At 44.8% G+C, this 27,346-nt stretch overlaps 1 protein-coding gene across 1 annotated transcript; it reads left to right on the forward strand.

Annotated features, from left to right (window-relative positions):
• The first annotated feature begins 1,091 nt into the window (after nucleotides 1-1,091).
• On the forward strand, nucleotides 1,092-27,307 carry LOC118217750 (serine protease HTRA1B-like). The gene is made up of 9 exons (XM_035399749.1): nucleotides 1,092-1,551; nucleotides 8,594-8,693; nucleotides 13,695-13,899; nucleotides 23,753-23,947; nucleotides 24,412-24,444; nucleotides 24,629-24,743; nucleotides 25,214-25,271; nucleotides 25,512-25,607; nucleotides 26,732-27,307. The coding sequence occupies exons 1-9, from the start codon at nucleotides 1,092-1,094 to the stop codon at nucleotides 26,898-26,900; spliced, it is 1,431 nt and encodes a 476-aa protein (XP_035255640.1). The 3' UTR covers nucleotides 26,901-27,307.
• Nucleotides 27,308-27,346: the final 39 nt, after the last annotated feature.

A 27,346-nucleotide genomic window follows, 5' to 3' on the forward strand; every position in this document is an offset into this window, starting at 1 on the left:
AATGTCTTCAAAAATATGGAAGAAAAACTTCAGTTCTGAAAAACAAAAAACATCAGGAAAAAAAGCATCTACCACATGTGCACCTACAATTTAGACTACTTTCTCAATAGCTTGCAATTAGCGAGCTTAAAGCACTGAAAATCACTACCTGGACACACTGAATAGAGATACACAAATACATTCTTTCATATAAATGCACGTTCACTTACGTGCATCACATTTTCATTATGCGATATGCTCGGGTTTTTTTTTTTTTTTTTCAAATTCAAACTCAAATTCACAAAGCATTCCTTGGTGATGGGGAACTTGTACATGTGCACCTGTGGGGGAATAAATCACCCTAAACTCGCTGCTTTCTCCTTGTCAGTAAGGAGCCATGGACATTCTGCAGCGCTGATGTGAACACAAACAGGTGCTCTGGGGAAAGGATGCACAATTGCCGATATGTGTACATACTTTTGCAATCACGTTTGCGTGCAAGAAAGGCAAGGAGCATTTAGTCAATACATTAAAAATGCAGATATTTGACAGGTTGAATTAAGAAGAACTGCTCTATCAAGAGTGGCTTAGAACATGAGGTCTCACAGCTCTGCAAATGCACGCCTGTGCAGCCAAAATCGTACGGCAAGAATGCACCCGGTAAAAACCTCTCCTAGAACATTGGGAAGTTCACGTAACCCCACTCCTCTTCAACGAACGTCACGCGAGCTCAGACAAGTCCACCAATCGCCGAGCTTGTTTATACTGTCTCAGTGTGTCGAGTCATGTGGAATTGACTTGGCTTTTATAAACCCCTTACCAAAGAAAACAGTTCATTGCTGCAGAGTTTTATGGACGCTGGTTGGTTGTCGAACAAAGCTGAACATAGGCATATTGATTTTCCATTTATGTAAATGAGGATTTATGAGGATTTATTTTATTTTTGCTTAATAGGCAGACAAAACTGAAGCTAATTAGAAAGTTAATCTGAATCTGAATCGCAAAATTTAGGAGAGCAGTTTCTGCGAATTTAAAAAAATATTTTTTTACACTATTTTATGTATTGCATTGTTCATTAATTTGCATCCAATTGTTACCTATCCTATTTTAAAATGATCTGGCAACTGCTCTGCGCTGGTTTCATTATTATGCCATTAGTAGTCGAATCTAGTGTCTCCAGGCGGTATGTAATCGGCTGCCCTGCCCGGTGTGACAAGTCATCATGTCCCCCAGTTTCTGCAAACTGCTTAGCAGGCGAAATCCTGGACCAATGCGGCTGCTGCAAAGTTTGCGCGGCTGGAGAGGGCGAGGCGTGCGGCGGCTTCGGGAGACTGGGCGACCCGGTGTGCGGAGATGGGATGGAGTGCTCGGTGTCGGACGGAGTGGGCTACTCCGTCACAGTCAGGCGGAGAAGCAAGAGCGGCGTGTGCGCGTGCAAGAGCTCCGAGTCCGTGTGCGGCAGCGACGGCGTATCCTACAGGAACATCTGTGAACTGAAGAGAGTCAGTAACCGTGCCCAAAAACTCCAAAAGCCGCCTGTCATCTTCATACAGAGAGGAGCATGTGGTCAAGGTAAGTGGTCAGATTCACACTGTTTTGTCAATAACCTTTACTCATGCAAAGATTCAATTCTGCAGAACTTCTTGCTCTTTGCTTTGGAAAATTACCTTTCGTTTCGCAGCTTTAGAACATCCATATGTAGCGCTACAAACCGTTCTTCAAAATAACATCCACAACTTGAGTCTATTTTACTAAATTTATCAACGAATTAATGAGCGTTATTGCTTGAAATGTTTTAAATGTGTATGTACGCGTCTGCAGTTTTTTTGTTCTTTCACTCAGAGTATCTTTTTTCACTTGGAGTGGTTAGCGCGCAAACAGATGTTAATGTTTTTAGGGGAGACACATGTTTTGTATATTGGGACTATACAGAGGGACATACGTCACCATTTCTTATACCCAAAGTTCGAATAAAAAAATAAGAATATTACTCTTATTAAGCCATTGTATTACGCGCCCAGTTACAAAGTGTGCTGTTTTAGTACAGTTGGCACGTGTCACTGCTGTGCTTTTCCAACACAGCCATCGCCAACGAACCTGATTATCAGCTGGAGACTTGGATACAAGTGAAGTACTGATTCTGTCAAGTGAAAATGAATCTAAATACAGCATCTCACCCCGTTAACCACTTAAAGAAATTGCATAAGCACACAATATTGAAATCATTTTACATTGTAATTACAATTACAGTCACCTGGCTGCTGTGATAGTGAAAGTTGTGGTAAATTTCCTTGCTGTTTTGTTGGCATTCCACATCGTTATTTATCGCGCATAGACCCCAGATTACAAAGGATGAAATCTCCATCCCCCAGACACTTATCTGTCTCTCATCAGCTGAACAGTGATGCTCACAGGCTGGATCATGTCCAGCACAGTGAATGTTGCCATCTCTCCTAGCATTTAAAGTTTGCAAAAACAGGGGTCATTGGTTTCATTCCTTTAGGTGCCTGTTATTCCTGTTTTATTCTGCATGTCAATTAAAACAGCCAAAATCGCGTCTTCTCTCCTGGGATTCTAAGCCGTGATGACTCAACCTTGCTAGGCTTTTAGATTGCATTAGCCTTGGCATTAAATGCATTGCACCCTGGAAATTTCAGTGTGCTGAGTGGTGCTGCTTTTTAGCCAACATGCATTCAGTGGTCATATTTACCCCCCCCAGTATCAGAGTCAGAAACCCCTCTGAGGTTGAGCCAGCAGCCACGGAGGCCCAGTCCTGAGCACATCACAGGGCTGTATGGGGAGAAGAGAGGAGAGAGTTCCCAGAACCTGTCACTCAAAGGACTGGGTCAGTGAGTCAGGCCACGCCCCTCAGACGGAGCTCTCCAACGGAGATTTGCTCACGCAGGGCCACTGAAGGTGGAGCCACAGCATTGTCACGGCTGCTCCCTGGGGTTCCAGCGCTCTAAGCCAAGCAAGGACTCTGGAAGATCTCAAACAAAAGCCAACACACGAGACCACACGGCACATGATGTCACTTGCATCTGGCTTCTAAACCAGTCAATTATATAACATAATATAATTCATTTGGGTCATGATATAGGCCAATTTCCCCTCTCATTAAAGCACAGTTTATGTTTTAACCCATTTTTTATTGTGCTCTGGAGTCTACACATATACGTACGTGTACTTTAGGTGCTGACAGACACAACAGTATGCACAGACCGCACCGCAAGTTACAGCTGAAAAATGCATATTTAGGTTTTTGGCAGCTGTAAAATAAATGTAATGTTTCCTTCTTTTGATGACAGGAGTCCCCACTCTCAGTAATTTGGAGGCTTGGTCTTTCCAGTGAATCACTTCAACCAAGCAATATGGATAACCTTTAAACCTATTCTTTGTTATAATGTATCTGAAGATTTACCATTGAGCCAAGCAGTGATAATCAGTGATTAAAGGTTCAACAAAAACTGAAAGATAACTGAGCCCGTTTTAACGGAGGGCTAGCTGGTAATGAACAGGCTTTCCCCTGTACATGATATAGAGGTATGTGAGTAGCTGTGTTCCCTCAGACCTCTGAGCTCTGGAAGTCCTGCAGGGTGAAGGATTCTCCTACGTCTCCCAGTCAGAAGAAGCCTGAATCTCCATAGATGTTAGTTTAAAGTGGAATATGTTATCGTCTGACTCATACTACATAACCAGACTGCTAAAGTAGACAGCAAGTGTGTGTGTGTGTGCAGACTGAGACTGCAACCTGCAACCCAATCCCCACTAACAGCCCCCCCCCCACCCCACCCCACCCCCCTCCCCACTGCCCCCCATACGCGTTAGTCCGGGGCCAGGAATGAGAGACACAGCTTCCGCTCGGAAAAACTCATAAAACTTCCATGTCAACATGGCCCTGGGAATAAGAGCAAAGTGGCAGGGCGGAGGCAGGTCACGTGGGGCGGGGAGTCCGGGGACAGGGTCAGGGAGGGTGGGGGGTGGGTCTGCGAGACAGGACAGGAGTTGCAGCCCTGTAAGAAGGGGTGTCGCGTCTTAATTTTCTCGGCGGGTCACGCGGACAAGGGGACTCGTGTTTCAGAGCCGTCGGGTTTTTCGCCACTTTCCATCGTCATGCTGCTGCTCGTAAGCTGGGCACTCTTCACAGCAGTGAGCCGTGGTCTTCCTCCCTCGGCTAACCTTACCGAACTCTGCAGACTACTGCGCGCCTGACTGGGATAAATACGCGAGGCTTGCCTGTGACTGCAGTGAGGTGTGCTGTTTTTAACTGCTTGTCCCGTGCTTGGCTGGTGACTCTTCTGGCTTCACACATACTCAGTAAATTCATTTGAGCGTATTCACCATTTTGCCTGTGGGTGCACGTCAAGCCTGGTACATGGCTGGTTGATGTGTTTAGATCAAAGAGCGCTATGTTTCTCCTAAATTGAATTGAATACATTCATTTATTTCAGAAAGTAATTTCAGATGCTCACGGTCACATAAAAGCAGTCTATATTTTACATATATTTAAGAAATAAGGCAGTCGTAGTCCATATCATAGATTTTGTTCTGAAAGTCTGTACCCACACTGACCTCAAACTCCTCGTACAATGAAAGTAGGCCAGACTCTGCCTTCTGTGGATCGATTACCCTCTCTTTCTTTTCATCTCCTGAGTTCTAGCACTTAATGTGAAAGACACAAAGAGATGCGCTTTCCCAAGGAGTCATTTTATACTAAAAAGTGTCTTCCTGAAGCACTCATATTAGGGGAAATGAATGTTAAACAGCCTTAATTGAATAGGCGCATTCTCCTGCAGGAAAACCTAATAACATAGTGCTCTAGCATTCAGGTACGACCAGGTCATGTCCTTCAGTAGCCACACATTCTTACATCAAATGACTGCAAGAGTGGAACTGGCCTCAAGCTCTGTCCATAAATTTATCAGCCAACTCCTCCAACTTTAACTTCCCACCAGCAATGATAGTGTGCTAACTCTAAGCCGCGTGGTGGTGGTGGTCACAAGCCATATAAAGGGATAAAAATGAAAGCGCTTGCTGATGAAATAATACTGTTTATTTCTCAGCCCACTGACTGCCCCGTTTTCCCACAATGCCACCATTCAGGAAATAAAGTTCACAGGGCAGTGCAACCTGTCATAAGCTCTGCCACTGTGTTCAGTTAGCGATGAGTCAATATTTAGATAGAAGTGCTTGAGTGCTGGGCCTTTATTGTGGTTTTGAACAATGGGTGCCATAATTGAGGTGTTCGCTTCCTTCAGTACAGAGTGATTCGTGCACTGCTGTCTGCCTGTAGTGGGTGTAGTGGATGCTTAGTGTTGGCCTTTTGTGCATGTGTGCTAGTATTGCTGCCACTTAGCCAGAATTCCTTTGTGAGATATGCTGATTTCATAGGAACTTACTGGTAAAATAAAGGTAGGAAAAATAGATAAATATATGTGGATTATAGAAATGAACAGGTTTCGTAGCGGAGAACTTAATGTGATAAAACCAGGGTGCTTTGAAGATACAGGCCTGTTTTAGTTAGGGCTGCGGATTCTTCATTTGACTTGACTGCAAATCTCTCTGAAGTTATCCCCAGTACGAGTCACACCCACATCCAAAATGGAACTGTGTAAAGTCACCTCACTCCAAGCTTTCAAAACGCCATTCACTAAAGTCACCCCCCCACGCCAGGTCATTCCCACTCTGAGTTTCCAAAACATCATTCTGTACAATCACCCCCACTCTGAGCTTCAGTTCTGATACAACTCAGTGTCTAAACATGTCTCCTGGAGCCAGACCTTTCAAAAATATGTTATTCTTGGATATCTTTCGGTCTGATAATATACACTTGGCACCGTTTCAGGAAAAAACTACAGAGCTATATAACATATTTGGGTTGACATAGGCCGTATAATAGCATTGAAGTGCGTATAAATACATAGACGCAGTGAGTCATATATCTCCTCAAACTCAATGAGAGATAGTGTGCCCTACTTACCTATGTCAGTGTAGGCTGTACATGTCCTTAAATGAAATCACTCAGTTGGGTGAGTGCTCTTTAATTATTATTTGCAATATTTGGGGTTTTGGGAACGAGAGTTACGCGCCATCATTTTGTCCACCATTTTATTCAGGGAATGCTGAAGGTCATTACGTACAGTGTCTTTAAAGGGGAAATCGCCCTTGTCAAATTGCACAAATGTTGCTATCAACACCCAAATTCCTTGATGTAAAGCAAAGGAGACAAACAGTAAAAACTGACTTAACTACCCTGATGGCAGGCAGGAGAGAGAGCTAGTCTGTGTGAGCTCATTGCTTCAGACTCTAGGTTTGGAGAGGACCAGGGAGTTATCCAACTCCATACGAAAATAAGAGCAGTTGTTTCCATTCCTTTTGTTTCCAAACCTTAATCTGGGAGGGAGTCATTGTGATGGGGAGGATTTCTCTGGTGTAATTCTTGTAGTTGTTATGAAAATGGAATTGTGCCAAGGGTTCAAATCCCTGCTTGCTGTGCCTCTGAATGAGCTTTCTGAAATCATCCAACTACCTAACTAACTAGCTCACTAGCTATACTGTAGAGCCTGGTGAGCTAGCTCACTAGCCCAAAGGTTATATAGCCTGGTGAGCTAACTAATTCAATAGCTCTATAGCCCAGTGAGTGAACCAACTACCTCACTGAATATTTAGTGAACTAACTAGGCCACTAACTAGCATTTCCACATAAAATAATCTAAACATAATCAGCTTCTTACTGTAATCAGCATCTGTTTTACGCCTGTGACCAGACTTTGTTTTCGCAATTCCTATTTGTTGGATATTTCTAATTGGGCTCATCCAATCAGATTACAGTCTGCCATGCCAAGAATATTTCTTCAACAGATGATCAGTTATACAGACTCAAATCTGTATAGGAGTAGAGTAGGGCCACAAACAAAACTTCAGAGAGGCCTCAAATTAACCTGTCCTGCAGCTCAGTCAGGTACTGAAGAGGTGGGTTACCTATAGATGCAGTTAGCCTGAGTTAGCCAGAGTTCTGACAGTAGAGAAGGGGGTAATGTAAGGTGAAACCTGGCCACTACTGTTAGCATATAACCCCACTCGCCATATGATGTCTCTTTGCTATGTGATTTTTTGGCCTGGTTTTATATCCGTCTGGCCTCCTAGACTGAAAACATTTCAGTAGTCTCTCCTGAACTGAACCGCAAACCTAAAGAAATATTGTTTACCTTACGGGATTCTGGTGTTGACGCTCAGTGTAAGAAACACAGCCCTAAAGGTGAGCCAGCCGGAGCTGAACTTTGTTAAGGGCTCCGTGTTAGGTTTGAAGCGCTCTCGTGCTGTGCTGCATGTGGTCTACCCTCGTCCTGAATCAGCATATCACTGGCGGTTGACACATCTGTGAGTCATTACAGCTCTGCTCGGAGACGAAAGGACAGCCGCAAAATCTCCAACAGCGGGGTCTCAACGGCCTCTTAATTTAACACCTTTAAAATGCTTTATTTCAAGGATTATATTTATATACTGTATTTTAGTAGGTGCCTGGGACTCCTAGAAATGGAGGTAAATGTAGAGATGAAAATGTTTTCTTCTCAACATCTTTCAAAAGATGAAAATATTTTGTCAGTAAGAGTTATGAAACCGGGTTTAGGGTGGAGCAAAACATTACCTACCAATGGCGGCGTTAAGTCACTTCCCAAAGTTTTATGACCCGTGAGTTGATACTGGTACATTTCTCCAGCCGTAACAATAAACGTTCCCCGAGGGAAACTGAACTAGGGTTTTGGGTTTGGCTGCGGTCCAGCGCCCGCCTTTTGAAAATACACATTCCTGTAGATTTTTTTAAGTGAACTAAGTTTAGTTCAGGTTTCCTCTCTCTGAAACATAGCGGGCAGAGAAGTGGAGGAACGGTGGTTAAACTGTAAGGCAGTGAGGTGAACAGGATGAGTTTCCTAGCCATCCATTTTACGGGATATGCACTATATTACCCAAATATTTTGTGCTCACGTGAAGTGAGTTCAAAGTCAGGGGTAAAAGCCTCATTGCAGAATTCCACTGTTCTGTAGCTAAGAATATTACTTTTTCAAAGATTTTTCAAAAGAATATTATTTTTTTGGAATAAATATAAACATATATCCACACATATAGGCTGAGGTCAGTGGAGCTGTATGTCTTTTTAAGAACATCTGCTTTATATTGTCATGCTATTCATTTTTAGCGTATGTATTTTTCTCTCCTGTGGAGCGTTCAGAAGTGAAAATACATTGAAAAGTGTTCCTAAAAAACATGGCTCAATGGGTCACATTGTTTTACGGCACATTCAAATGCATAATAACCACTTAACATGTGGTGTCCAGATCCACACATAAAACTTGTAGTGTAGTCAGATAAAGGCCTTGTATAACATTGATATAACTGCTTAGATTTTTACTTAGATGTATGTCCCTGCATCATATCAGCCTTTTCCACTGCTACAGCACAATCCAAGATCCTGACTCAACTTTTTCTCCCAAACCATTAAAAAAGATGTTCTAATTGATAGGTACATTTATCCTATAAATGTATCGATACATCGCTGTGTTTAACGGTGTTGTTCTGGATTTGAAGCGCAGGTCATCTTTTTTTTTCTCACCAGGCCGGGATAATCCAGACAGCCTGCGACACAAATACAACTTCATCGCCGACGTGGTGGAGAAGATCGGCCCTGCCGTGGTTCATATTGAACTTTACCGCAAGTAAGTGCCTCTGATTGTGTGTGTGTGTGTGTGTGTGTGTGTGTCTGTCTGTCTGCCACAGAAAATTCAACAGTTGCTTCCTCTCAAATTCTGCATCATTTCAATCTGTCACCATTGTAAATGCTACAGTTAACTGTCAAACTAAAGCATACACCAACCATTGTAACCCTTTCTGTGAAATTGATGGAACATCCTGCCCATGCCCTAGATTGATATTTTTAGTCATCTGATTCAGGGTTTTTCATCCATTTTGCCTTGCCTCTCTAACCAACACATGGACATCATGATCAAGGAGTATGTGCAATCGATTACCTAAGCACATATAACTATGGCCACTGGTTTGTTTCCACCATGTGACCTGCAGGAATTTAAACTTGTTTCAGTGGTTATCCTCCAGGAATCCTCATAGGCACTCCAGTGGCACAGTGAAGAGACTAATCTAATTCAGTTTCTAATTGAAACATTTATAAAAAGTAGATATTATGGGGAGAGTCATGAAGGAAAGTGAATATGGATGGGTGATTAAATTCTGCAAAAAGCATGTCTTTGAGCCAGTGGTCCCACTCCTGGCCCTGGAAAGCCACAGAGTCTGCTGCCTTGTTGTTACTCAGAACTTGAGTAGCACAGCAGTTGATCATCAGCAGCTGATTACACAGTTAATTCAGGTCACCTGGTTTCTTGGGTGTGAATTGGTTGCTGATCTTAAGGGAAAAACAAACCAGCAGACTTTGTGGCTCTCTGGGGCCAGGATTGAGTATCACTGCAGTAAAAAGAAAAATGCATCCATATAAAGCAGGTTTTTCTTTTAGCCCGGCACTAAGACATGTGATTCTACTTAAGGTCTTAATTGCAGACTGATTAGTCAATTAGCTGAATCATGAATTTATTTTTTAGTGAAAGTTAAATGCTATAAAATTGCTCTCATTTCCCATTGCTTCTAACAAAACCTAACATGCCCCTGTACAGCATTTTAAAATACTGAAGGATGGCCATGGTAGCAAATAATTGATTTGCAATTGGTAGCAAATAATTGATTTGCTACCAATTCAATAACTTCAATTACAGAGGTGGTGCAAACAGAACTGTTTGATAAGAGGTCATTGCAACCGCTAGCTGGCAGATGACTGAAGTACCATGCAAGAAAACAAGGGGATGCAAAGTCTGTTACCAGCACAGCCCTAGAATGAATATTCAAATATTCTACCAAACACCAGTGAATATTCAAAACCTGTAAAATGGCATAAAATGGCTGGTCTTAATTTGCCATCCGTGATCCATGTGAATGCAGCATAAATGGCTTAAGCGCCAGCCAAATCCTGCCATGACAGCCAAAATCAGCAAAGGGGCTTGCTTAGCACTTTTATACACAACCTGCATATGCTGGGGTGTTAATTGCTTAATTTACTCTGGAACCGCACCTGTGTGGATTCTGTGGAAGCACCAGCTTTCAATATCCTTGGTATCCCCTTATTTACTCAAGTTTCCTTTGTTTCGGCAAATGCGCAAAGCATAAAGCTTAGTGTTAAATCAATCCTAATTAAATCTGATTTTGATTGAGTATATATGATCCCGTTTGGACTCATAGACTATGAGCTGAAACAACGCTGAAATCAGAATGTGTGTTGTTTTTCTTTGGGCTATATGTTCAGTGCTTATTTGACCAAGAAGGTCACTTGAGAGGTGTATTAACTTTTCACCTCACAACCTGAGGAAGCAGAGAAGGTGGGAAACACAAAGAGCTAATCATTTTTAGGGGACATAATTAGGTGGCCATACTAAAAGATCTTTTCACACTCTGAATCATGAACTTCTGGCTTAACTTCTTACCTGAAAGATACACGGCAAAATGTTCTGTGTAAAATCTGTTTCTAACTCTACTAGAGTACAGAAGGTCTGTAATGGGCTTATAAAAGCTGTAGGCACTGGACTGTTGGTAAAAATTTTTCCTTGCGCACGGTGTCCCCATCATAGCACTGGGAAATTGGCTTTGCTTGGCCCAGGTAAACAGCAATAACAGAAGTCAAGTGGACTGAGAGACAGAGTGGGCTTTTGGTTAGGCCTGTCAGCATCTGTTCCTCTGACAGCAGTTAGACTTGCAGGTGATGTGAGTTTTACACCCCCACCCCCCCCCCCGCACCACCACCACATCCGCTCCTTGGACCTCAGTCATCCCTCCCAGTGGTGCCTAGGACCAAAGCCCCCACGGTGCCCCATGATGTAACTGGCGGGACGGTTTGGCAGGATTGCCTGGGAACACACATACACCCACAGGACATATATGGTCACGCTAGTCGTTAATATCACAGAATGGGGTCAGGGAATAGGGAAGTCCCTCAGACTGCTGCATAGCCCTGGGGTTTTCTTCTCTTTTCTGCAAGTCTTGTAATTATTAGTTAATGTAACCGTTTTATTTCAGATATGCAGTTTCGGAAATCTGTAGCAAAAGTGTTCTCATAGCAAACAACCTGGAAAGAATGCCACAGTATTTACAGTCACATCTCTCTTAATGAGGGAAAACATCATTTTTTACACCATATGACCCCAATGAGCACGGCATGAATCCAGTGTGGGAGAGGGGGGTATATCTGCAGTAATTCATCTGTACTCTTGAGTTATTGTACCTCTGCATGCTATAGTGCAGCACTGAAAAATACTACCAAATTCTTCCTCTGCTCCACTTTATATACGAAGGCATTAGCAAATGATTTATACGATTTATAAAAAGTATTCATGCTTTATAAAATATTGAACATGCTCTCTCATCATAAAATGTGTTTTGCTTTCATATTTTTCTTCAGGATTCAACAGGCTGATAAACTAGTTTTATGTGCAGCTTATGTAGTAAATCTCATAGAAAGAAGTGAGCTGTCGCTGCTTTTTTCTCATTTTTCTCCCTATAGAGCCCCCCCCCCCCCCTTTGCTAATTTTAAACCGCTATGAGGCACATACTGTCCTGGGCCGTCCTGAGAGGGTATGAGGTCATATAGAAATCATTCCTATTTAAGCAGGTCACCATGGGTCAAGGCCGCTGGTCCGCTGAGCACATGTACTGTTAGAGTTATTGCACATTTGGGATATTACCTGGGTTAAACTGAAACAGTTTCCCATCTGCTGCCATTATGGCTCTAGTCACTGATTGGTGACCCAGTTCTTATGAGAGCACACACTTCCTTGTTATAGAAATGGAAAGAGGTAATGCTACACACAATTAAAGTACTTATCACCAGACAGAGCCAGGGCTAAGAAAAGTTTGAGAGATTACAATGTGGCATGACGTGCAGTAAAAAAATTAACAATGCAAATGCAGGGAACTGCCAAAATAAAGGAAACACCAACCACAATTCCCCTCTCTCTCTAACATAACCATCACTTTAGCAACTGTTCCTTGTGAAACATCAGTGAGGCCAGCAGTCTAGGGCCACTTAAAGCCCTGCCAAACATGCCCCACCAACCAAACCCCTTCTTCCAGCCATGGTAGCCAAAACAATTGGCAGATGAGCCTGCCCAGCACTTTTGTACACAACTGTGAGCATGCTGGGACATTAAATGCTTAATTAACTCAGGAAACACACCTGTGTGGAATGTATCCCTCATTTACTTGCACTTCCTGTATTTTGGCAGTCACCTCTGTTAAGCGCACACGATTCCCGTGCCTGTTGTTTTTATCCATTTTTCCACTTCATGTTGTGTGTTGGATGTGTGTACAGTAGAATTTAGAGAAGCATGATGCACACAGTTGGATAGTTTTAGTTTCTGTGGCTATGCTGAAAGCTAACTTAAAGTTCAGCTCCTCTCCCTGGAACAGCATCCGTTCAATGCATGCTAAAACTATTTTGTTGGTTAGTTTACTGCTGTCTCCTTGCCACTAGTATGCAGATGGCTTAATAGAAGTGGGTAGTGTTATTACTGAAGTGGAAACTCATTGTGTGGGAGTCGAAAACTTTCAAACGTGACTTTATTATAAATATTTGTGGGTGCTTTAACCAAATGGGTACCAACCAAAGTGCATTCTTGCTTATTCTGTTGTGGGTTTTTCCTCAGTGCCTTGGGCTGGGTTTCCTTGGTCTTGCATGTGGAAATGTTTCCAGACCATAGAAAGCAATGAAAGATGGTTTAAGTGCACTTCAGGGAATATCTCTGCAGAAATTCTTTGATATGTTTTTATCCCCATGTCTGATTCCTTATGCTAAAAAATTAATAGAAATGTTCTGCAGTTCATTGAGATTCATTTGTCCATTGGCTTGTGTGGCATAGAAGGGAATTGTGGTGCTGTCGGTCCACCAGTGGGCAGCACCAGCCCTACAGACGGGTACAGTCACAGCTGTGATTCGTTGTAATCACATCAGTTGTGGCCACAGAACTTATGTAGTTCATTGGTTGTGGCCCATTACCTAATTATGGCTCCCAGGCCTAGAGGAGAGGTGTTTGGGAGCAGGGGAATGGTGGATGCGTGCCTAGTTTTGTTTTTGTGGTTTTGGTATATTTTTTCATTGAAGTTTTGGTTGCCAGATTGGCCATGTTTATGTTTTTTGAAAATTTATATTGTTTTGGTGTTCGGGGATGAATAAAAGGCAGTAAGCCAAACTTTCTGTTGTTTTGTCCTGTCTGTCCACCCCCAGCCCTGCCTCACACTAGTTATGGAAAAACACAAATAGCAACCTCATTTGAGTGGTTTTTACAAAGCCGTGGATTCTTGAATTTTTTGATTGATTTGTGCTTTCATGCAATGATGGCGGGTCCCCTGTACTTGGGAATTGAGGGGGCACTCCCTGGTGAAGGAGGGGACGTTGCATTGGAAAGGAGTCTTCTGAATGAGGATGGTGCATGTGACCATAGAGACTGTGTTGCCTAACTGTGGAAGTTTGCTTAATAACAGAAAATGAAAAGTTTCTCTGTGTCTCTCTGTCTCTGTCTCTCTCTCACTCCCTCACTCCCTTCTTATTGTTTTGCTCTCTCCCTTTCTTGCGTCTCGTTCTGTCCCGAATCTGCCTCTGCTCTCAGGATGGCGTTCTCCAAGCGGGAGGTGGCGGTGGCCAGCGGGTCAGGCTTCATGGTGTCTGAGGATGGCCTGATCGTGACCAATGCCCACGTCGTGGCCAACAAGCATCGGGTCAAGGTGGAGCTGAAGAGCGGCGCCACCTTCGACGCCAAGATCAAAGATGTGGACGAGAAGGCCGACATCGCCCTCATCAAGATTGACACGCCGGTAAGGCCCGCCTACTTTCAGTAGGCCACGTCTTCACCTGAGCCAATGAGCTTTCACTGACAAATAAATACATGTGTTTCTTTTTCAATGCAAACACTATTTATATTGCTCATTTTGTTGATCACACCATCATCAGTTGTATCCTGGCCATAGTTGGCCATCTGAACAGGGCATCTTTGTTTTGGAGATGAGACTGGGGTACACACAGGGAATGACAAACTCGACAAAAATGGTTATACAAAGAGGTTATATGAGATATTCAGTATGTCAGTCTGTGCAGTGTACATGTATTCATTTATTCTTTATGCAGTCTGTAGTGTAGCACTTCTAGAATCAGATGTCCCTGCTATTGAGGGGAAATCTGATTCTGATTGGGTGGGAATGCTGTGTCTGGCCAGTAGGACAGGCTTGTTAATGTAAAAAAACAGGTTGTGCCATTTACAGTAATAGATGACGGGCACATTAAACCAAGGCCATCGGAGTGGAAGAGACTGTGCGGGTCACTGGGGATTTTGTTTTCCATTTTGGAGCCAAGTCTTATAAACTGGAGGGTTGGCTCTGGCTTTACTTTAGCTGAGGCTCCCCCAGGACCGTTACCAGGCTAGTCATCAGCAAGCTGACAGCCGGAGCTGTGATGGCGTGTTACAGCGAAAGAAATATCCCCAACATCTGTGTGAGCCGGCCCCTCGGCCCTGTTCTCTGGGAACAGCGCTCAGAGCTCTCGCCCGGGGCCAGAGTGGATGTGGTGAGGTGGGGGACGGGGGGATGGGGGGACGGGGGACTGGGTCTGCATTTACTACTTCAGTCAATGCTGGCTTTCCACCGGAGTAAAGAGTGTAAAAAACTCAGGCATAGCCCAAAGCATTTCCACTTATTTAAAACTATAGTTTAAAGGAAATGTGCCATTCCACTAAAGACTTCAGAGAATATGGGCAGCTCCAGGGGTTTTGTGTAATGAGACCCTGACTGCTGTACAGTGCTGTGTCTTATCATGGTGAAACCGGGTCAATATCAGGACCTTCACAGTCTTCTGGTGCTCAGTCACTCTTATCAGCTCATTACAAACTCTGTTAAAATTGTTTCAATACAAGCGGCAAGCAGATTTCTTTCCAGAGGGCCAAAAAATGCGGTTGGTCCGCCAATACAATGTCTGTGGTAGGTCAACCCAGAGACAGCAGGGGCAGGTGCACGTGCGTCAGGCCAAAAGGCAGAAACCTGGCGACCTCGTTACTGACGAGGTGAAGAGAGTGCCCGTCTGCTCACCCCGTGAAGGCATCGCTGCACCTGCGCCGTAAAACTCCCCGTCGGGTTTCGAGTCGCACGCAATTCGGCACGAACGCGCCACAGCGGGTCCTCTCTGCGTTCCGTGTGCTGAGGCAGCCTTGCCGTTGTTTCTGGCGCAGCGCTGGAGGCCGATGTTTCTGTTGGAGTAGACGCACGGCGCAGATGAGCTCGCGTGTCTGGTGAGTCACGAGTGAGTCAGTTCGAGCGAGTCAGTGCATCGCTGCCTGCTTTCTCTTCTTGGCGGTGAGTGATAAGAGGGTGTGGCTGAGGTTGTCATACTTTATGAATTTGAACAGGGTGACAGGTATACATTTATCAGTGATTACTGTAGATAGTCGACCTGAGTAGTCATAAGGTTTGTCTATACTACAGTCATTGCTAGCTTGCTATTAAATTTAATTATATTTTCTGGATTTTGTTGGGGCTTGTGTGACATGTATAAATTTATGATTAGTTACGGTCGATTGTTGACCTGATTCATCTTTAAGGGGTGGCAGTGTAGTATAATCATTGAGGAATTTAGCCTGTATCAAAGGCTGCAGTTTTAATTCCCAGGTGGAGCACTGCCATTATACATACTTCACCTGAAAGGCTTCAGTACATATCCCGCAGTGTAGATGGATTTTATGTAAAAATGCATTGAAGCTGTATAAGTGTTTCTCTGACTTAAATCTTATATGTAAAATCTTTTTGATCAAAATCTAATATATATCTAATATCTAATATAATAATCTAATATACACACATATTACATATATATCTGTATATATGTATGTATATTTATAGATTATATATATGTGTGTGTGTGTTTGTGTATATATATGTATGTATTAAGCATATTTCATGGTTAGAGGGCAGTCGGTGATGCAGAGGAAATGAGCACAGAACGCAGCAGGAGAAAGCAGCCCATTCTTCTGCAGCGCGCAGTCCTGCTAAGGCCTCTGGCGTGTGGACTGAAAGGTACAGGCAGTTTGCAGGTCCAGCACATCGATGCTCAAACAATTCTGGCCGACTATTTATAGATTGTGATGGATCACATCATTATTACTCAAGCTCATTACAGAGAGTTTATGATTTTCCCACATGCGTGAGATCCCATTCACATGTTTTTGAACAGGCTCTTATGTTTTCCCACATCAATGGCATTCTGTTCACATGTTTTTACATTGACTCTGATATTTCACCAGTAGATTAGTACTTAGGGTCTTTTTTTTATTATCACGTCTATAAATAGACACGCTTTCTACAGCTTGCCTGAGCTGAGCAGGAGACCTGCATTCAGTGTTTCACCACTCTTGGCCATTCATTACAGCGAAGACCACTGCCAGACAGACCGATCTGCGTAAATCGTTTGAGACGCGGTAATCTGCAAAACCAACTTAAATAATGACTGCTTTCCGCATTAATTCTGACACACTGCGCCTTTTAAACTCTGCATCTATCTCAGCATTTTGATGGTGATCAACACTGCCATTAATCCCATGGAAAATCAAAGCTGTCCGTTGAAAAGCTATTCATTGCTCACGGTCTTGAATTATATAAAATGCTCTTTCACTGCAGGCAACTGAAGCAATACAGTGACTGCTTATGAAAGCCTCCAGCTGGAAACATTGCTAATGAAGCTGCTTGCTTGTACTCATGGACATCTCCAGGCTTTTTCTTGGCCCTGCAGATGTAACATTTTGTGGCGAATATATGCCGTGATGTTTCTCAAAGAGGCCTGCTGAATGTGCAAATGCAAAGATGGAGACTCCCGTCCCACACCAGCTGGTCTGGGTCTGTGTTCTTCGTTCCGCGGTTGTGGTTAGTGCATTTGATGCGGGCCACACTGTGGTTCGGTGTTGGACAGCTCACAAACACAACTGACATCATTAGTCGTTAGATCTCTAATAAGCAGGACATTAATTTCCCAAGTGCCAAAACAGGGATGTTATTTTTAAAAAGTACAGGAAGATTAACATAACAGCTGAGAAGGATAGGGATAGATCAAGTACTGCAAGCTTCTCTTCTTGGGGATATTGATGTTTTATGTAATCTTTATTTAAGCAGTCACGATAAGATTAAAATCTCTTTCAAGACAGACTTGGCAGGTAACAGTGTATACTAATGGCATTCCCCACTGTTTTTGCAATCGAGTAGCAATCGCAAATTGGAGTTATTCCACCATTTTGAGTCACTCGATAAGAGAAAGGTTAACGAGCGAGTTGAGTTCAGCAAAGTGAAGTCATGATTTATTTAGTTTCTGAATGGTGGCGTATTAGCGTCAGAACCGTGACGGTGTTAGGGTCCAGCATGACGTTGGTTGAAGAGAACCCCTCAGCCTGAGGATGTGGCAGCCTCTCTCTACGGACACTGAGGGACAAAATGTTCCACGTGTTAAGCTGTCAGAGGGGCCGTGTGGAAAAAAACAGCGTGTAGCGTTGCCGGAAAGTAAACCTTCCACTGTGGCTCCAAACGCTGGCCGCAAACAGAGCAGACAGGCTGACACACACGGCTCGGCAGCTGCTGAACTGCGTGTGCCACTTCCCGTCTGTGCCCGCCTAAGAGATGTTTTCCGTTTCCCCGTTCCAAGACTACCAGCAGAGCCGGCCCACAATCACCAATCAGAAACAGGGAGGGAGAAAGGGAAAGAGAGGGGGGGGGGAGGAGAGAGGGTGAGAGGGAGACTTGATTTTCGGTAAATAATTAAAGATTACAGTCAGATAGGTTTCTGTGTGTACACCATCTGTATTCAGAAGGCGCCTTTCCAATTTGACTGTACCCCAAAAACCCCAATGCTTACTGCCCCACCACCAGTGAGTGCCTCCCCCCTCAGTACCCAATTCTACCAAGTACAGCAGACCTAAGAGAGAGAGAGCAGAAAAAAGTAGAGAGGGAGCATGAAAAAGAGAGAGTGAGAGATTCAAACATCATGAGCTGATGTGTTGGCAGTAGAACAGTCTCCTGTCAAACTGTCTTTCACCATCAGCTCCAGGGGCTGCAGTCATGTCCCGAGGAAAGCTTGCCATCTCGCTCCACGGCATGCCAGGACTCATCAGAACCAGGCCAAGACCTTCAGAGTCTGTGCTCTCAGAACAGTGCCCTGAGACACAGGGTGCCATTTATGCTGTTAAGGAGCAAACTGGGTTACCGTAAGGGCTGAGAAGTGCATTCATGACAGCTTGCTTCGGTCATTGTTTGCATAGTCCGTTTTCACCTGCTCTGGGAGTACAGAGGTTCACAGGCTGCTTCGTTTGTGGACGTCAACAGTCTTTGGAGCCAATTTGGTGGGGGTTGGGGGGTTTAGAGGTGGTGCACCGAAAGAGTGGGCAGGTTTGCTGTTGGACAGTTTTGCCCACATGTGATTGGAAAGTAAGGGCAACCTCACTCACATCTTCATGCAGAATGGAGTCACCCACAACACACAGAGACCCACGTTTGTTAAAGGCCTGTTGGACCCGGTTGAGCCTGACTCACGCTTATTTCCAGCTAACGGAGTAGCGTTTCCAGGACCAACCATAATGACGGACAGAGTTTGGATCTTTATAACGCCCCGCCAGGACTCAGCTGGGGTTCTAAGAGACGGGCGTGGGGTTTCGGGTTTCTCCCAGTCTAAGGATGTCAGTGTGGTGATAGAGGGAGCCAAGACATGTGGCACCGTCATAAACACAACCCCGCGTCGCACATGTGGACCGTGAATCCGACACTCCCTTCCTGTTCTCCGTCCTCCATATCGATTCTTAATGGTGCGATTTAAAGGCCGGATTTATGCTGTCATTGGCAGACGCCCTCTTTGAGAGGGTGTAAAGCTGGTCTACGTGCTCGGCCGGGGAGCCGTCCCTCAGGAACATAGAAATATGAATATATGGGTTCCACATCTCATTCTGAATTTCGACAGACATGTCTAATCCGTGATTTCAACAGACACGTTCCATCCTCAGTTACATCGGACATTTAATATTCCAGCAGATCTTTCACATATGTTGAGGAAAACATAACATATTTTTTCCCCCTGACCGGAGTTTTTAGTGTCCCTACTTTTTCCTCTTTCGAACTTGGCCTATTTACCAGGCGCCTGTTAGTGATTTTGCAGAAGAAGGAAAAAAAATACAAACCACTTAAAGTGAAATGTAGGGTATATGGCCTTGATTCCATAGGCATGCCTCTTCTAGCCAATATAGGGTGCAGTTTAGTCATATGCGGTCATGGAAAGCCATACAGAAAGAAAGGGAATATTTTTGGTTTTACGCATACTGCGGGTCGAATGTTACGATCCAAAAGCACGCCTCCTCGCCCGCCCTCCCCTCTCTCCGTTACCAGGAAAACCTTTCCTGCAGGCACGGGAAATGGAGCAGGAGAGCCATCGCCTGTGCAGGCCTGAGCGTGTCTCATCCTGACCTGGCTTATCTGCATGAGATCGTGCAAAAGCCCTGAAGATCAAGTTCGTCTGCGTACTGGCATGCAGCTGTGCACAACTGCAAAACTGTCACTGTCATAGGTCAGCACGTCAAAAATAGCGAGGGTGTTAAATCTGATGCTTATGTTCGCGTTCCTTGAAAAAAAATGCTGATTTCATTATTGGAAAAATGGCATGTTTGAGTCAAACCGATCAACAGTTTTGAGCTGCCCTTACAATGCAGCGGCAAGTCAGCCGTACAGTGCAGCAGTCAGAGTCAGCTGTACAGTGCAGTGGACAAACACAGTGCCAGTTTATTTCCAACCCTCTCGCTACTCAATAAACTAAAGACATTTTCATTTTACAGGCCATTCAGTTTATTCTACTCCTTGGATAGTAATAAAATATACAATAAACCTCATTCACAAGGCCATTACGTTGCTGTTGGCAACTGTTTGTGGCAGTCGAATCGCTGAGAAGCATGGCTGCCTTTCCCATGTCCCAGATCTGTGCTCAGGAATGATGTGTGTGCGAGGGGACGGCCGAGCGCACAGGGGAATTGTGGGAACAGTCAGTGCTGAGTTCTAGCCAACTGGCTTTCTGGGTCATGAAGTTCTGGGCCATGCAGTCTACGGGGCTTCTCAAAACGTTTTGTGGCGTGGCTGAAAGTGTCCCAGGACGTTAGCGGGCGCACAGCGGTCCCGTGGAAGGATGTCTGGTGCGCACGTCGTCTGTTTAGCTTCTTCAGCAGTGATCCATCTGGCTGCTCCTGCTTTGGTTTCCACACATATACGAGCAGGTATATGCTCTTCTCTGTCCATCTTAGGTCCATCTCAGGATGCCTGTAGAATGACTCCCAGGCCACTCTTCTGTGAATGCTTGCGATACAGACTGGTATTTTTAAAGGTGCAGTGCTTAGAATAAGCGCTGACTCACATCTGCGGTGTGGTGAGGTGTTCCACGCTGCCGTCCGGCGGCTGGCCGTGGTTACCGGGCAGAAGCACCAGACAGGAATGGGGCCTTTCATGTGCTGGATCCCTGGCCTGGTCTGGCAGTTACCCACTGGATCTGTGGCCTGGTCTGGCAGTCGTGTGCTGGATCTGTGGCCTGGTCTGGCAGTCGTGTGCTGGATCTGTGGCCTGGTCTGGCAGTTGGGCGCTGGATCCCTGGCCTGGTCTGGCTGTCGGGCACTGGATCTGTGGCCTGGTCTGGCAGTCGGGCGCTAGATCCCTGGCCTGGCCTAGCAGATACCCACTGGATCAGTGGCCTGGTCTGGCTGTTGGGCACTGGATCTGTGGCCTGGTCTGGCAGTCGGGCGCTGGATCTCTGGCCTGGTCTGGCAGTTGGGCGCTGGATCTCTGGCCTGGTCTGGCAGTTGGGCGCTGGATCCCTGGCCTGGTCTGGCAGTTGTGTGGTTCACAGCTCACTCCCGCCTCCTCCCTCTCCGGCTCACGCCGTGACTGTGCTTCCTCTTGGCATTCGTTTAGACCTCCACGCTCTCTATCCATCAACATCCCTCTCTGTCTGCGTATTGTTGGGAAGGCTGTGTCAAGCACTTCTTCACATGTTTTTCAGTTTAGACATTTAGCCGATGCTTTTAGCCTTAAAGTACCTTACCGAAAGCAAATTTCATGTGGTTAGAGATAAGTAAATCTAGAGACAAATCAGTGCCATCATAGAGATACTATCCACAAAGCCTGTAAAATATAGGGAGAAAATGGTAGGGTTTTTAATATATAATTACACTGAGCTCCTTTTGATTGTGTATGATTCACTTGTGAGCAGTGACAGCCTTACTGAGGATTAGAAGCTTTTTGGAAAAGTTATCATTTCCATAATTTCATAAAAGCCCTGTGCTCATGTACATGTTTATTTAATTAGTGCATGTTCCCACTGGATCATACAGTGAAGGGGAGATCTCACCCCCAGACTGGAATTTATTTTATAGATGACGTTTATTCACAGAGAATATTATTACCCACCAGTGAGTGAATATGGTGCCATGAACCACATTCTAATTAAACAAGAAATTGCAATTTAATGTCTTTAAACATTTAATCAGATTCAAAAACATTTTCATGACTAATCTGCCAACATGCCCATGCTTACAGAAATTGAATATATTGCAATGTATTTTAAATATGTACACTTTTAAGAAAACGTGGTGAAAAATGTCTTTGCAGTATGATTTGTATGATCAAATATATATGATCAAATATATATATATGACAATGTATGAAAGTGGCAATAACGTTTACATTCAGCCATATATTGCCTGGTGTTGCAATATCTTGCTAATATTTTGTATTTCAATATAATATAATATGTTGCATATCCGTAAGGGCAGAATTCTCCCCATCTGTTTATCTGCTCACTGCTGATGGACAGCGAATGGCTATTCCTGTTTGAGGTCTAAATTCTTCCTCTGAAGAAAAGGAGGCCATTGGTCCCCCCCCCCCCTTCTCCCCCCTTCTCCCCCCACCCTGCCCGCAAACTTGCCCCAACCACAGCCTCTCCCTCTCTGTTTTCTGCTATTAATAACCACACCTCATGGATACAGCTAAACCCAGTACCCCTGGTCAGACAGGCTTTTTTACATTGTTCATTCTCACACTCAGGGAATGCTGAATCTGAACTGTGTTTGTTGTTGGCGTTGACCTGGCTTACTGACCCACTGCTACTTTGTAAAAGTATAAAGAGATAATGTACCTGTGATGAGCTCTCCATTTCTCAGGTTTATTACGTCTTAAAGGGACGGCAGGGCTCAGTGTGGGGTTCACCTCTGCCCATTCGCAGAACTGATAATGACTGCACACTGTTGCTCCCTTGTGGTATTCATTGGTTTCTCGTGATGTCATTTCCTGTGGGATAGTTCCTTTGTGTGACCTCAATGCCTTATAGTGAAGACTTATCTTATGTACTGAACTTGGCTCACATGGGTAAAAGAACAATACTGATCACAACTCGGTCTGCCAGTGGTCCTCAGGAGGGGGCTGTGCAGCCTTTTTGCTCTGTGCTTATGCGGACATGGTGGGGCGGTTCCTGTCACAGCTGCCCCTGGACAAGACCAGCCCAGCCCACAGGAGCCACTGCACAGGAAATGATGTCGCCTCTATTGATGCATGTCCATTTGTATTGTGCTTCTCACACGCCCTCAGAGTATCATTATCAAATGTATAGTAGAACTTTTAGGGAACAGATATTGCTGTCATGGAGTGTCATCCTATTAATTTGCTCCATGACTGGTGGAGAAACCATAAATCTGGCCAACATGTGTGTGCATGTGTTTGTGTGTGCGTGCATGTGCATGTGTGCTTTCATACATGCATGTGTCTGTACAAGTGCATTTGCTCACGCACAGGTGCATGTGTGTGTACATGCAGATGTGTATGTGTTTGCTGCATGTGTGTGTGTTTGTGTGTACGTGCATATGCTGTGCTAGTGCAGCGTGTTTGTCGTTCTGCATGTATCCGGGTCTCATTAGCCGGTCTCATTGTGCTACATATCCGCTGTGACTCTGTTTATACCGTGTCATATATAAGAAGAGTCATGTAATGCCACTGGAGGCTCTGCTGCTAGCCATGTCTTTGAGAGAAACGAACGGCCAAAAGAATATGGAAAACTGTCTTTTTGTGTTCCACGCTCTTTCTGTGTTTAACCATCGCAATGAGGGTTAAAATATTCCATTTTAAAACATCCACTCTACTTTAAAATATATCATGCTAGCCTTGTGCAGATACGTGCCAGGCCTGTGCTTAAAGAGGTCTATTTCTGTAAGCTGACACTGATACCATTCTTACAGAAGTATTTTATGGGTAAAACAAAATTAGAATGGGTTCAGTTTGAAAATGACTTGGAAGTAGTAGTTTGTAGTGTATGGGGTTTTGACTTGCTCTCCTATGCTTCCGTCAGCCACCAAGGTGCCGAAAAACATTTTGCGCCTCCTGTTTTTAACTTCACATGCCACAGCGTGGTTTCACCATTTTATTCAACGTTTTTGGAATCAAAAGGTGTTTGTGGCAGATCATGTGGAGTGGAACTCTGGTATTGTGGGTATAAGTGAACAGAAATAGAGGCTGGCTGGGCAGGAATGATTTATTTAGGTTTTAAACATGTGGAGGAAAATATGTGAAGGCGATGTGAGCGGATGACTTGCCGAACGACAGCCAGTCACGTGCCGCCCCGTCCCCGCAGGCCAAGGTGCCGGTGCTGCTGCTGGGCCGCTCGGCGGACCTGCGCCCCGGCGAGTTCGTGGTGGCCATCGGCAGCCCCTTCTCCCTGCAGAACACCGTCACCACCGGCATCGTCAGCACCACCCAGCGCGGCGGCAGGGAGCTGGGCCTGCGCAACTCCGACATGGACTACATCCAGACCGACGCCATCATCAACGTGAGCGCCTCTGTGCTCTCTGACTGTGGAATTTAGTTTATTTAATTACAGAGAATCACGTCTCTCTCTCTCTCTCGCTCTCTCTCTCATTACAGAGATTGAAGTCTCGCTCTCTCTCTATCTCCCTCTATCTCTCTCTCTCTTCCTCTCTCTCTCCCTCCCCCTCTGTCTCTCTTTCTCTCTCTCGCTTTCTCTCTCTCTCCCTCTCTCTCTTTCCCTCTGTCTCTCATTCTCTCTCTTTTTCTCCCTCTCTCTCTCTCTCTCTCTCTGTCTCTCTCTATTTCTCTTTCTCGCTCTCTCTGCCTCCCTATCAGTGCATGATGTTTTGGCTGCTGTTTTCATGCCTGTACAGGCTGGCACCAGAACCTTAAGGAATTTACAGCCACTTCAGTCTCTGGGCTGAGCTGTAAATAGTAGCTCTGGTCTCTGAGCTCATCTGATTTCTTTCCCCCCCCCCCCTGCAGTATGGGAACTCAGGAGGGCCCCTGGTTAACCTGGTAAGAACTGCACTTTTTCAAGTCATTTACAAGCGCAAGGTTTGAGATGATACCTGCTCGTATGTGTGAGCAAGCACGTGAGCGACTATGCGCACCTGTGTGTGTGTGTGTGTGTGTGTGTGTGTGTGAGCGTCTGTGCGCATGGTTGCGTATACGGGCACTGATGCGTTGCTGTCTGTCGTAGGACGGGGAGGTGATCGGCATCAACACTTTGAAAGTGACGGCGGGCATCTCCTTCGCCATCCCCTCTGACAAGATCCGCCAGTTCCTGGCCGAATCACACGACAGGCAGAGTAAAGGTCAGCCTAAAGAGCCATACCTCCATCCTTACTCTACCTTTTACATACCTCCATCCTTACTCTACCCTTTACATACCTCCATCCTTACTCTACCCTTTACATACCTCCATCCTTAATCTACCCTTTCCATACCTCCATCCTTACTCTACCCTTTACATACCTCCATCCTTACTCTACCCTTTACATACCTCCATCCTTAATCTACCCTTTCCATACCTCCATCCTTACTCTACCCTTTACATACCTCCATCCTTACTCTACCCTTTACATACCTCCATCCGTAATCTACCCTTTCCATACCTCCATCCTTACTCTACCCTTTCCATACCTCCATAAGTCCCTCTCTATTCTCCAAATTTTATCTGGGGTGATGCCATTGGCTGATAATGAAGAGTGAGTTACAGCTGCTTTCTTGCCTTTTAAACTGCCCTGAAACACACATTTCACTGGAACCTGTCTGTTATTTACAGGGACAATGGTGATCAAGAAGAAGTACATTGGTGTGAGGATGATGACGCTCACTCCTGCGTAAGTCATCAATCTCAACATCCTTTGCCGTGCAGAAAACTCTGAGAATGTTGTGACAACCTCAAAAAGGAACTCCCAAGGAAATTAACTGAAATTCTATTTGTGAATTTAAAAACTGGCGTAATGTTCCATGAGTTTTCTTTAGGTAACTGAATTTCAGGCCCTGTCCTGAATTTTCTGAATTGAAATGGACTTGAGCCACGCCCTGTGTGTGAGTCCCACCTCACCTATCGCCCGCAGGCTTGCCAAGGAGCTGAAGGGGAAGCAGAAGGATTTTCCCGACGTTACCTCTGGTGCCTACGTCATCGAGGTCATCCCCAAAACACCAGCGGCTACGTAAGTACACGGCCCAGGGCCCTGTCTGTCCAAGCGTACCTTCAAACACCCGTGAGTGGCTCTGGAGGGCTTTCTGAGGAGCTCTCCACAGTGACTGCAATGTCTTGGGCAGGCATTGGTCTGGCTTTAATCCAGTATTTGCCCTTATACTTGCATTGACTTATAAATGTACCCATATGTTGTTTTGGGAATATATGATATTTATTCCCATATGCAGTTTTGGACAGTTAATTTAGTATTGCTCAACTTGTTGCACTGTTCTAGAAAAGAAACCACCATAATGATATGAATCTGATATGCGCAAATGTGAAGTTTTTCATGCCAAATTACAGTTTAGTTGGTTCATTTTGGTGGTTATTCTACTCTCCACTGTAATGAAAAAACTAATATTTGCATTCGCATTTAAGTCAGAACAAAGCTTAGATGACTCAATGGCCATACATGTGGTGCAGTCTTAGTAGGGTGACTGGCTCTTAAGCCATATACAAATTCCCCACGCTGAGTTCAAACCCCCCCCCCCCCCCAATGTCACCCATTCTCTCTTTCTCCTCTCCTCTATTTCCCCGCCAACTGAACATGAAAGGGAAAATGTTTATTGAATCCAGGCTTGTCTGTTCAACGTGGCTGTCTGCATTTTCTGTGGCAACCTTCTCAAGCTTGCGTTGCATCATAATGATGGCCAGGCTTGTGTGGGTAACCACGGTAACATGAGCCACGCCTGCCCCAAGGAGAGATGGGTATTTCGGTTTATTAGCAGAGTGACTAACAGTGGAACCACTGATACAACTCTGACAGTACACTGAATTACTAACCAGTTTTTCTGTTTAGCTTAGATGTAGCTCAGGGCCTTCAACTGCTTTGAGAATATAAAATCTTTGCTGTCTAGCAGAATATAACTAACAACATAAAATAAGATATGTTAAAGACTTGAAACCTTATGTACTGTCTTACCCTTGTGTGGGTATGGAGCCTTTAAGCTCTGCATTGTACAGTAAGCCCAGGTCCTGAGCCTTTACCCCGTACTGCTGTGCTTGTGTGCAGCGTGGTTCAGAAGCTGAGCACACTGTTGTCACATGGCTCCGCCCTGCATTCTGTTAACCCAGCCCATTCTGCCCCGCCCACAGCGGAGGCCTGAGGGAGCATGATGTCATCATCACCATCAACGGCCAGCGCATCTCGTCTGCCGGGGACGTCAGCAACGCCATCAAGAGGGACTCCACCCTGCGTCTGGTGGTAAGGCGGGGAAACGAGGACGCCATCCTCACCATCATTCCAGAGGAGATTGACCCTTGACCTCCACCGTCACTTTCCCAGACCTGGTTTTCAGAGTCTCTGTATGGACCGTAGCTGGGTTGCTGGAGCCCCGCCCACTTTCAGAATCTGTGACCAATGGCATCTCTCCAAGCTGCCGGTTTACAGTATGCAGATCGTCCGCGGACACATCTCTAGCCCCTGAGCTACACGTATTTTTCAGTCTTTTTTAAGGTGTGCTTGGAAAAGATGCTACTACTGTTAAATTCAAGCCAATGACCAGTGTTAATTTGTCATTCTGTTTTCTTTGTTTTTATATTGTACTTCCCAAAAATGTTTTGAAGCAGAGCCTTTCAGAATGCCTTTTTTAAATTTTCTTTTTTGTTGTCATTGTTGTTATGATTTCTTTGAGGATCTACATGATGCCAAATAAAGGATTTTTGTTTTAAGTCGTTTTTAGATATCTATCATTTGCCCTAGATGGAAAA

Source organism: Anguilla anguilla, chromosome 18 (assembly GCF_013347855.1).
Source record: "Anguilla anguilla isolate fAngAng1 chromosome 18, fAngAng1.pri, whole genome shotgun sequence".
In the NCBI taxonomy this organism is placed as follows: Eukaryota; Metazoa; Chordata; class Actinopteri; order Anguilliformes; family Anguillidae; genus Anguilla; species Anguilla anguilla.